This window comes from Phyllostomus hastatus, unplaced genomic scaffold (genome assembly GCF_019186645.2).
Source record: "Phyllostomus hastatus isolate PE091 unplaced genomic scaffold, TTU_PhHast_1.1 phas_scaffold_501, whole genome shotgun sequence".
Taxonomy (NCBI): Eukaryota; Metazoa; Chordata; class Mammalia; order Chiroptera; family Phyllostomidae; genus Phyllostomus; species Phyllostomus hastatus.
Genome location: NW_025334033.1, coordinates 1705297 through 1716789, shown reverse-complemented (window position 1 = coordinate 1716789; position 11493 = coordinate 1705297). Strand labels below are relative to the sequence as shown.

The following is an 11493-nucleotide window of genomic DNA, read 5'->3' as shown; positions in this document are numbered from 1 at the left end:
AGTCCAAGCTACTCACAGCTCCTACTGTAGGCTTCTGAAATCACAGTAGCAGCAATAATGTATTTACCTTTACATTTGTACTGCATTTGAAAAGCAAGTTTTCCATTCATTACTATCCACAGAAATTGTGTGATCCTGGCTGGGCAGTTACTGAAGGAGTTTACCTATTTGAATGAATCACTAGACATGAGAGCTGGATCCTCCTACTTAGTTTTATCTGAACTCTTCTGAACTTTGTTCCTCTGTCCTTGTGTGCTTCTTGTTTTACTCTTCTTTTTAGTATCATAGTGCATATCTCTTCTAATTTTTCTTCTTCTGGTGTCTTTTTTCTTTCCACATTTTCTTTCCACTTTTTCTTATCCTTATTCTTTTCTACCTCAGAATATTGACAAGCTTCATGAAATGAATTGAGTTGGATGTAGTTTTGCAGAGGAAAGTGTCCTATCTCTAAGTAAGATGTATGTTATGGAGGGTGGGGTGCCTCTGGATGGAGATTATTAGTTATGGTTACTATCAATTTTGAGATGGGAAATGTTCTACTTTGCATGTGGAACCTACTTGAAAAGCTGCTGGTGAGAGGAAAGCATTGGAGTCTCCTCTCATTCTGAAAGTATTTACTAACTTTCACACCTAGTTATAAACTCTAGATGATATACAAATGAAAATTTTCAACCATTGTGTTAATAGCAGACTACTCATTACAGATCAAGGTGTTTACCACTCATATTTCAAAGAATAGATGCCATTTCATCTTCTTCCTCACATCCCTGACCTCTCTAGAGGATACAGGTCCTTTCTTTGAACATCTATTGCTTTTTTCTCACACATTCAAGAAGTGATTTTTTCCACTGTTTAATGGTATATATTGTACACTTTCCTTTTATTGTAGCTATTGTGTGTGCATTTTGTCTTTACAATAATTTATTGAGTTTGTGACTTACAGAAGTTAGACAAAAAATGTTCTGACCCTTATGAACTGAAAATGTCAAAAAGGTTTATAATATAATTGAGAATTTTATTAACTTTTGAGAAGAGTAAAATATAGCAAAGCAGAAATGATGGTGCAATAGCAAATAGTTCTTCAAATTTACCATTGTTATATACTTCCAAATGAGCACCAAAATGAGCAAAGTAAACATTCAAAGTATGGTGGCAATGAATATTCTTATTTCTGTGTACAGTTTATAGTTTTCTAACATTTCATTGCTCACTTGTTTGTTGTTGTATTTATTATCATCATACAAAGTAATTTAGTGCAAATAATATGTAGTTTGTGTAAATGCTGGTATTTGGTGTCAGTTTAACAAATTGAAACTGAAAAATCGGCATTCATGCTGTCCGTCACTAGCTGAACCAGTAAGTAGAGACAGGAATTGAATCTTTATAGTTGTTCAGTCTATTCAGATTTTGGCAACATGAGACAATGGTGGGTTATGTGCCTTCAAAAACCATCTGAACATCTCATCTCAAGCTGTCCATTTCATAAGAAGAAGGGGTAGGTAAGGGGTTTGGAAAAACAGTTAATTGGGTAAGAGTTGTAGTATATCTGTGATTTTCCTTGTACTTCTTTATCTGTTGATCAACAACTCTTTATCTACATCACTGGGGTACCCTTTCTGAGGCACAATGACTCTGATACCAACTCTATAGCTTGAAGACCCCCTGGGACACAAAAGCTGAGTTGCTTGTGGACCTCCTGGAGACAGGTGGTCATGCATTCCAGTTCCTGGTAAAACAGTTTTCCACATGCATTAATCACTTAAGCCTGCCAACTGTGACTGAAGCTAAAATCTTCAACTCTTGAGTTCTCCTAACAAAAATCACATTTTAACTTTGGTTTTTACTCTTCTTTCTTAAGTTATTTTCTACAGGATGTATAATTTTTCATCAGGAATCCACAGACCTGGGCTCTGGTCCCCAGTTCTGGCACTACTGTGACTATTAGCAACTCAGCTTATTAGCAGCTTAGCTTTTGAATCTCAGATTTTTCATCTGAATAATGGTCAGTTTGGACCAGACCCTTCCTAGATTGAAGTGTTGATTTGATTCCATTGGGTGCTTATTTCCCCCCAGAAAAGTCTCCATGTTTTTCATCAGTTGCTGGATGTCTCTGGCCCTCTCCTCATGCCTCCAGTCACTCACCTGTGCTTTTTACCTCCCAGTCCTCTTCAGCATGTCTGTGCTTCTCACAATGAAGATCATAGGTGGTTCCCTGTTCCCCAGCTCAGACTGATGGATTTCTGATGACTGAAGAACATGAGACTATAGAAATGTTACTCTTAACACTGGATAGGCTGAGAAGTTGAGAGTAAAGTGATATGATTTTGTTGAGTATGGAGAGACTCAGCACAGTAGCGGTGAGTTAGAATTGGGGTCAGGTCATAGTGAGAACTTCTGGAAGTTTGGGGGCAGAAAGGTGTTTTAGGATACATGAGAACATCAACTTGACATGCATTTTTTGGTGAAAAGATTCTTCAGCTTTCTGGAGCTGAGTCTGCAAAAGGAGAAGGATGTCAGTAAACCTGTTGTTTTGCATCCTAGCACCTTCTAAGGGAATAAAACTTCAGGACCTGTGTTCAGGGTTCACTCTCTATTTGGAGTTGACTATGTTGGGTATTTGGACACAGAGCAGTGGAATCGTTTCCACCCCATCACCTCCTCCCCTTCCATACACAAACATACTCCAAACTGAAAAGGCAACAGCCCTTCAGTATCAGTTTTAGGTGCATGTGATCAAGCTAAGGAGAAAGTTCTGTTTTTCTCCCTTATATTATTATTTGAAATTCTTTTGATTTCAAAATAGGCTACAGCCTAAAAGTACAAGTGATCTTGAAGGTACAACATACATGCATGAATTTCAGATCAGTAAGTATAGTGGTATCAAATATGAGAGCAGGTTACAGTAAAGGGAAGGACTGAATACTTTGAAAAAATGGAGGCACCACTGAACTGAAAAAGAGAGTAGGGGGATGAGGCTGAGGCCCTCATGAAGCAAAACTTAATATTTCAGTGTTTCCAAGTACTGGTCATAGGCACCTTAATATATGTGAATGCATAGAAGCTGTTTGCAGATGTATTTCACATTCTTGGTGGTAAAATAGGCATATGCTTTAGCAGAAACTAGGGGAGATTCCCAAATATTTACATATATCCTAGTCTTGGATAAAAGCCTTTCAAGGTCAAGTGTAAGCTCCAGAGAGTTATTGAATAGTGAGGCCAGTAAAGAGTGCTGTATAACTTTAAAAAATGGTAAGATTCATTGGGTGAGCATTATGGATGTTATGGTAAGTGAATTAAGCAAGTCACAGAAAGACAAATACACCATGATCCCACTGATATGAGGTATCTAAAGAAGAAAAATTTATAGAGACAAAGTAGACTGGTGATTATCAGGGGCTGGGGGATGGGTAGAGGATGTTGTTGTTTAATGGGTATAAAGTGTCAGAGCTGAAAGATAGAAAAGTTCTGAAGATCTTTCTACAACAGTATCAAAATACTTTATAGTACTGAACTTAATTCTTAAGTTACTGAAGTATTTAAGTAATTTAAATACTTCCGATACTTAATAAAATGTTAATACAGTAAATATTATGTCATGTATTTTTTTCCACAATAAAATAAAATGGGAAGATTCGGAAGGGAAATGACCCTAATCTGACTTGAAAAAGAATGAAATTCCATCTTTGATAAGGCCTATATACTCCCTCTTTGACTACACCTGCCTAGTTCTGATGTGAATATTGCCTAGTTTCATTGATCTCAATCTCAGCCTGCATTCTATTCTATCGTTTGTTTCTTCTTAATTCAGTCCCATCTCATGTCCAGAAACTCTTATTCCTAGAGAATGATCCACTGAATAACAACAGATTTCCCCCAACCCTGTGCTAGAAGTGTAAATTGTATGGAGAGAAGAATATTAAAAAATGGCCATGGAAGGGAGATGAAAATTTTTTATGTCAGAAAGCAGGGTAAGATATAATATTTATAACAATCTAATTTCCTTTTGGAGGTAATGAAATGAATTGATTTCCACTGTCTCCTTCCTTTTACAAGTAAGTATACTTTCTTCCTTGTATGTTCTGTTTCTTGCTGCAGGTACTTGTCTAATTCCCCTATAATTTTAGTCTATAAGAGATTATGCTTCTAGTTACAATCATGATATGATCTTTTCACTTATGTTTATATCACCACCATCACCATCATCACCATCATTATCTTGCAAGTGTGAAGAATTGGATAACCAGATAGTTTTTATTGTTAGGGTGAATAAGGCAACACAAATAATTAATACCACTACCATCCAGAATAATCATCATTTCTTTCTTACTTTCTTAGTGCCCATAATTTCAGCCACAGCCCAGTGGGTGGATAAATGGAAGGGGGAAATCACTCAGTTGTGTCTGAGTTTGTGTTTCTGGGACTCACCCGTTCATGGGAGATCCAGCTTGTCCTCCTGGTGTTTTCCTCTGTGCTCTATGTGGCAAGCATGACTGGGAACATCCTCATTATGTTTTCTGTGACCACTGATCCTCATTTACACACCCCCATGTACTTTCTACTGGCCAGTCTCTCCTTCATTGACTTGGGAGTCTGCTCCACTGCTGGCCCCAAGATGATTTATGACCTCTTCAGAAAGCATAAAGTCATCTCTTTTAGAGGATGTATTGCTCAGATCTTCTTCATCCACTTCCTTGGTGTTACGGAGATGATGTTGCTCATCGCCATGGCTTTTGACAGATATGTGGCCATTTGCAAGCCTCTCCACTACCTGACCATTATGAGCTCACAAATGTGCATTTTGTTTACAGTTGTTGCCTGGGCATTTGGCATCAGTCACTCATTGTTTCAACTAGCACTTATTGTTAACTTGCCTTTCTGTGGTCCTAATATACTGGACAGCTTTTACTGTGACCTTCCTCGGCTCCTCAGACTGGCCTGTACAGACACCTACAGATTGCAGTTCATAGTCATTGCCAACAATGGGTTAATTAGTATTGTCTCTTTCTTTGCACTCGTCATTGGTTACATTTTCATCCTGTTTACTGTTTGGAAACATTCCTCAGGTGGTTCATCCAAGGCTCTCTCCACTCTGTCAGCTCACATCACTGTGGTCCTTTTGTTCTTTGGCCCAATCATGTTTGTCTATACATGGCCACACCTGAATTCACAGATGGACAAGTTTCTTGCACTGTCTGATGCTGTGCTCACTCCTTTTTTAAATCCAGTCATCTACACATTTAGGAATAAGGAGATGAAGGCAGCAATAAAGAGATCTTTCAGACAATTAGTGATTGTTAGAAAAATTTCATAAATAATGTTATAAGGTCATTATCATCATGTAACCAGCATCTGGGATTTTAGAGTTGTTTTTGTCATGTGTCAGTAATTGATTTGCATCACCGCACTCGTTATGAATGCTCTTATTCCCTAAGAATAATGAATATTTAGAGAAATAAAACTGTAATTCTAAACTTCTGTTGATTCATGTGGGGTTACACATAGTTGTACCAATTACAGTAATTTCTTCCTAGTTGATTTCTTTGCTTTTCCTTTTTGTGAAGATTTTTGGGTTATTATTGTCTTTCAATTTACCAATATATTTTCTCATAATCTGTCTGTTGAGGAAACCAAGATGCTAATTATTCACTTGCAACTGATAATCTCCACTTTTGAACAATAATGACTGTGTTTTCACTCTTTTGGTGAGTTCAAGACCATTCATATCTCATTTGAGGTGTTCAAGCCCATTATAATGATCAACTTTCTGTTTATGGTTTAGAATACATAGTTACTTTATTCAGCAGAAGGATTTTCTTTTTAGATCCTTCCAATAGTTATAAACAACCTGATTTTAGACTAGAGGGTTAGTAATCTCTTGTTTCATTCTGTTCTGCCTTTCTGCTCCCTTTCTTGCTGTTCATTGTCTTATATAAGTGACCATGATCACTCAATATTTTTTTCTATGTGTGATGTAACCTTTTCTGGGAATAACTTTGAAAAGCCAAAACTAATGACACCCACTGGTTTCCTTGACATACATGTGCATATTCAGCATCTAGTGTTTCATTCTTTCATTCATCTGTCCCCCAAATTATTATTCTTCTCTTCTCTATATGTTAAGTTGTGCCTCCTGTATATCTGAAATTGTTTTTAGGCCTATGTGGAACCATCCCAAAATGTGTGGCTTGAATAATTATAGTTGGATAGAGATATGAATCAAATATTTGCGGTACATATTTACAGATGCTTTTGTAGTGCCTTGTGAAAAAGCAAGTGTGGGATTTCCAGTGCTGACCAAATGGCATAAGCCCAATATAGCCTATTGTCCCCTTTAACTACATCTAAACAATCTTGAAAAAACATGTATTAGTAAAAACTACCAAAGTCAAGAAAAGTAGAGGTAACAAAAACATTGGCATGTTGTACAAGGGAATTAAAACTTGAAGAAACAATCCATAAGCTGAAAATCTTATTTTTCAATCAATATCATTTTTATTCATTTCAGGGTTCAGCATAGTCATCAGACAACCATATACATGTTCATGCTTTACAAAGTGTTCCTCTGATATTTCTAGCACTCAACTGGCACCATATATAGTTATTGCAGTATTATTGACTATATTTTCTATGCCATACTTTAACATAGAGTATGCATCCTCATACATACATAGGCATCCTCATGCCTATTTTGTAACTACCTTTAGGCGTTCTCCACTTGCAGAGCACCCTTGTCTGCCATGAATGAGAATAAGTCCATGAAGAGATGATCTGCTCGGGGAAGAAAGGTGGCCAGTCTCTCAAAGGGGAAGGGCCTTGAGCTTGTTCCACAATGGGCTTTCATTGGGTTTAATTTGCCTAGGAATACAGGGCATATAGCTCATGAATCATTGTCATGCAGTAATGATGAAACAATAGATAACATTCAAAGAAGTATAAGGGCTTATTCTGAGTTAGGGTCAGATAGCCAAAGAGTCATAAAACTTTGGGGAACAAACTCATTTTATGCTTGGGCACTTATCATTTAAATTGAGGGCATGCTTAGCAAAGCAGGTTTCATAGGATTTTATGCATTCTTTTCTTAGGCTTGATTGCCCCAGAAGCCTACCCTTTCCAGCACAGGACTGCGCCAGCCTCTGGCATCATTTCAGGCTTAAGAAAGGTGGGGGATGTGGCCAGCCAAAAGATTAGGAGACTTTTTACAGACAGAATGAGGACTCAGGCTATGTGAAAGCCAATCGGGGAGGGTCTATCACACCTTTTTTCTATAGTTCCCCAAGTCATTCTCTGATAGCCCCATTGCTACCATCCCTGTATTCAGTCATCCCTCCCTTGAGGTATCTTACCCATCATTGGGTAACCAGACATCCACCCGGGGCCAAGCAGGGAGAAGTAAAGGCAGCAGTGGCAGCAGCTCTGCCAGGAAGATAAACTTTGTCTTTTCAGTGACTTATGGTCTCAAGGTCGTTTTACTCAGTCTTACCCATGGGGGGTTATATCTTCTGAAAGTAGGCAAGGTCATTCCCAACAATTACTCATGTGTACTTTGCAATCCTGTCACCTTTTTATCCAATGCTCTCACACTCCTCTCCTCTGGCAACCGTCAGTCTGTCCTCTGTTTCTGTGAGTCTATTTCCATGTTTTTGTTCATATATGTTTTTTAGATTTTACATATGAGTGAAATCATATGGTATTTGTTTCTTTGACTGACCCATTTCATTGAGCATAATACCTTCTGGGTTCATCCATGTTGTTGCAAATAGTAAGATTTCATTATTTTTTATGGCTGGGTAATCTTCTATTGTATTTTTATACCCCCGCTTTTTTTAATACACTTGTATAATTTTAAAATTATTTTAATCTTAATCCTTACCCTAAGACATTTTTTCATTGCAGAGCGAGAGAGAGACAGAGAGAGAGAGAGAAAGAGAAAGAGGAATGTCTATGTGAGAAAGAAACATTGATTGGTTGCCTCCCGTAGGTACCTGATCAGGGTTCAAATCCGTAACCCAGGTGTGTGCCCTGACTGGGAATCAAACTCACAGCCTTTGGGTTTATGGTACAACACTCCAACAAACTGAGCCACACTGACCGCTGTATTTACTTACCTATTCGTGGGCACTTGGGTTGCTTCTGTAGCCTGGCTATTGTAAATAATGCTGTAATGGAGATAGAGGAGCATATACCAATATTTTTCAAATTCACATTTTGGGTTTCTTTGACAATACACTCAGAAGTGGGAACCCTGGGTCATAAGGCAGTCACATTTTTAAATTTTTGAGGAAACTGAATATTGTTTTCCACAGTGACTGTGCCAATGTGCAATCCCAACAGTGCACAAGGATTCTCTTTTCTGCACATCCTCACCAACATTTGTTTTTTGTTGATTTATTGATAATAGCCATTCTGACAAGTGTGAGGTAATATGTCATTGTGGTTTTAATTGGCATTCTCTGATGATTAGTGATGTTAAGCATCTTTTCCTATGTCTGTTGTCCATCTGCATGTCCTCTCTGAAGAAGTATCATTTATTTCTTTTCACTCATATCTTCCACAAGCTATTTAAGAAAGAAGGCATATTGTTAAAAATTCATAGAAAATTGGCTCATAACTTTTACTTCAGGGCATAACTTTCTATTAGGTGTGTGCTGTGTACATTATGTCATTTTTCTGTTTTCTTTCTTCTTGAGGTATGTTCATATAGGTGGTCTGCTTTATTTTCTAATAAAAATATTATAACATAATAGTAATAATAATATTAATCTTTGAATATACCACATATTTGAAAGGACATTGTGGAGAATGAACTAGGGATAATATTGGAGCGAGAAGTTGAATTTTGGAATGTTGTCTTCAAAAGAAACTGTTGGTGTGGTTTTTCCCCTGAGACGCTGTATTTACTTCTCACTCAGAACAGAGTTATATTTGTTAAGTTGTGTCATATCTCCTATGATTTATACTTTTTTCTCACTATCTAAAGGGAATTGTGTGCTCACGGGCTGCTTGCCTCTTTCTCTTGTCTTGAGTTTTCTTCCACTATACCACAAACGTAGCCTAATTATTCCAAAGGTGGTTTATCTGCATCTTCTCTTTCAGATCCTTTTCCCCACAACTCTTCAATTCTTCTGTTCCTAGTCAAGTTCACTAGCTTTGATTCTGGTACCCACCTCTTTTTGAGACTGCTGGAGTTTCCTGACTACCCTAAGATCTTTAGTGGCTTGTATTTTACTTCAGTGTTTGCTCTTGACCTGTTTCCATTTTTGTTATACATACATTTTTCTTCACATGTTGTAGCTTGGAATTATAGATACTGTATTTTTCAGATTATAAGATGCAACCCCCCCACTGCCAAATTTGGGAGAATGATGGATGTTAATGCTGCTGTTGTGTTCTGTTTACATTTACATTGGTGAAATACTATGTCATTTATGCTATTAACTATTTTGCCACATTTTTGGCTTCAAAATTTCTCTTCCTATTTTCCTCATCTAAAACCTGGGTGCGTCTTATGGTCCAAACATGTGGTATATTTCCTGGTCTTTCTGAGGTTGGAACTCACATTTATGTTTTGTTTCTCTTGGTGTACAGGAAAAGAGATAAACAACTGAAGTGTGGAATATAAAAATGGAAGTATAAATTTATTTTGTACAATTGGATGGACCTACAGCTTCATTTTTGCTGTAGGTCAACCCCAATTATATAAAGTAAATTTATACTTATATTTGTTGTACTTATCTAAAATTTGAATTTATCAATGTGTTAGGTAACTTAGTCTTTTCAGAGTCCAGAGTGCTAACCATTACACAGTGGAGCTTAACATTGACTTTTCTGTAAGAAGTTAGCTGTAAGTGAAAGAGGAAAAGTTTGAGAAATTAAGAAATTCATATGTAGTTCAACCTTTAATATCTGTATAATTGTGGATAAAAAATAATTTGTCTGTCGTTATATGGCAATAACAACACCTTCTTCACTGTGTGGTGGTGAGGATTCAATAGAATATGTATAAAAGTGTTATTTTTGAAGTCATATTTGATTTCCTTTTCTTACATATTTTCTCTGCTTTTTTTCATGGAATATTGTATGGTTTTATATCCAAGCATTATTCTTTATACTTTTAAAAATATTCCATATTTAAAATGATTATTATTTTGACTATCAACATAGGAATGATTGATTAAACATTTTAAGAGAAAATAATTTTTTATTTTTATTTTTAATGGCTCATTTTGATTGCTTTTTGGATTACCATTTATACCCTCATACCCTCCCATCTCTCTCCACTGCCTTTCTCCCAACAATTACCACAGTATTGTCCATGTTCAAAAAAAGACAATATTTAGTGGTATTCTGGAATTCAGTTTTAGTCACCATAAAGCAAAGATTTACAAGACCATATTTTATTGCTCTTGCATTGTGTTCCTACCACAATATCATAGAATTGTATACTTGATATCTGCATAATTTTATTAACCAATGTACCCCAATACATTTAATTAAAAATAGTTCTAAAAATGCCTCTCTTTCTCCTCATTAAAAGCTTTTCTGCTTAGGTACACTGGGAAAACCTAAAAGATCATAAAACATGATTCCCCAGGCCAAGTGACCTCATAATCCCAGATCTCTGGAGCCTCCCTTGGTCATTACCCTCTGGAGCTATCATTAGCTGCTGCTCTGTTGTATAGTCATTTGTGTGCGTCTTTAATGATCCTGCATTGGACCAGTTAATTTAGGAAGAACTGTGTATTTCTGAATCTTTAATGGTGCTGTTTTTTTTTTTGGTTCCCTTGGCAAAATAGGTAGGTGGGAGGGACAGAAATAAAATGTATAGTGAGCAAATCAGCTATCTAAGGTCTCTCTGTTTCAGTCATGCAAAAATTAAGCTTCCCTTAACTCACTGTGATGTCAGCTTTCTATGTGGCTGGTTGCTGCTGGCAATAGAGAAGGATGGAGCAGGAATCAGGCCCATGAATGAGAGTCACTTGTGTGGTCAGTTGAAGGTATGAGGCAATGTGTAAGGGAACCTGTATATATCTTACCCTCAAAGAATGAGAATAAAACTGTGGAAGGATATCAGGGAAGACTCAGAGTTTAGCCTATGACTACTCATCTTCCTTACCAAGTTTCCCAACTGTTTGACCTCTTGTTTTAATTTTTATTTTTTTGGTTTCATGTGCTCTCCTTTCTGGCCTTGGGCTTATGCCTTGCCAGTTGGTAAGTCTATCCAATGCCTAGAAACCTTTCATCCTTTTGTAACCTTCGGCCTCACCTTCCATTCCAGTTTTCAGTCCTCATCATCCTAATGGTTGCAGTTCTTTTTGACTGACTGGAAGCTGTTGAGCATTGTTGGTGTGTTACAGCAGAGTGGCATGTAGTGTCTCTGAAAACTGTCATCCACCCTCTAATGGGAACTTTTCATGAATTCATTCTTTGACAGCTCTCTCACATTTATTATGTTACTCATTTATTAACCAACCCCTTTGATATTAGTTATATTGT

General features: G+C 37.0%; 1 protein-coding gene across 1 annotated transcript; it reads left to right on the top strand.

Moving 5' to 3' along the window:
* The first annotated feature begins 4372 nt into the window (after nt 1-4372).
* LOC123808719 (olfactory receptor 4F3/4F16/4F29-like) lies at nt 4373-5311 on the top strand. The gene has a single exon (XM_045823523.1). It carries the CDS (start codon nt 4373-4375, stop codon nt 5309-5311), a length of 939 nt encoding a protein of 312 aa, XP_045679479.1.
* The last annotated feature ends 6182 nt before the right edge of the window (nt 5312-11493 follow it).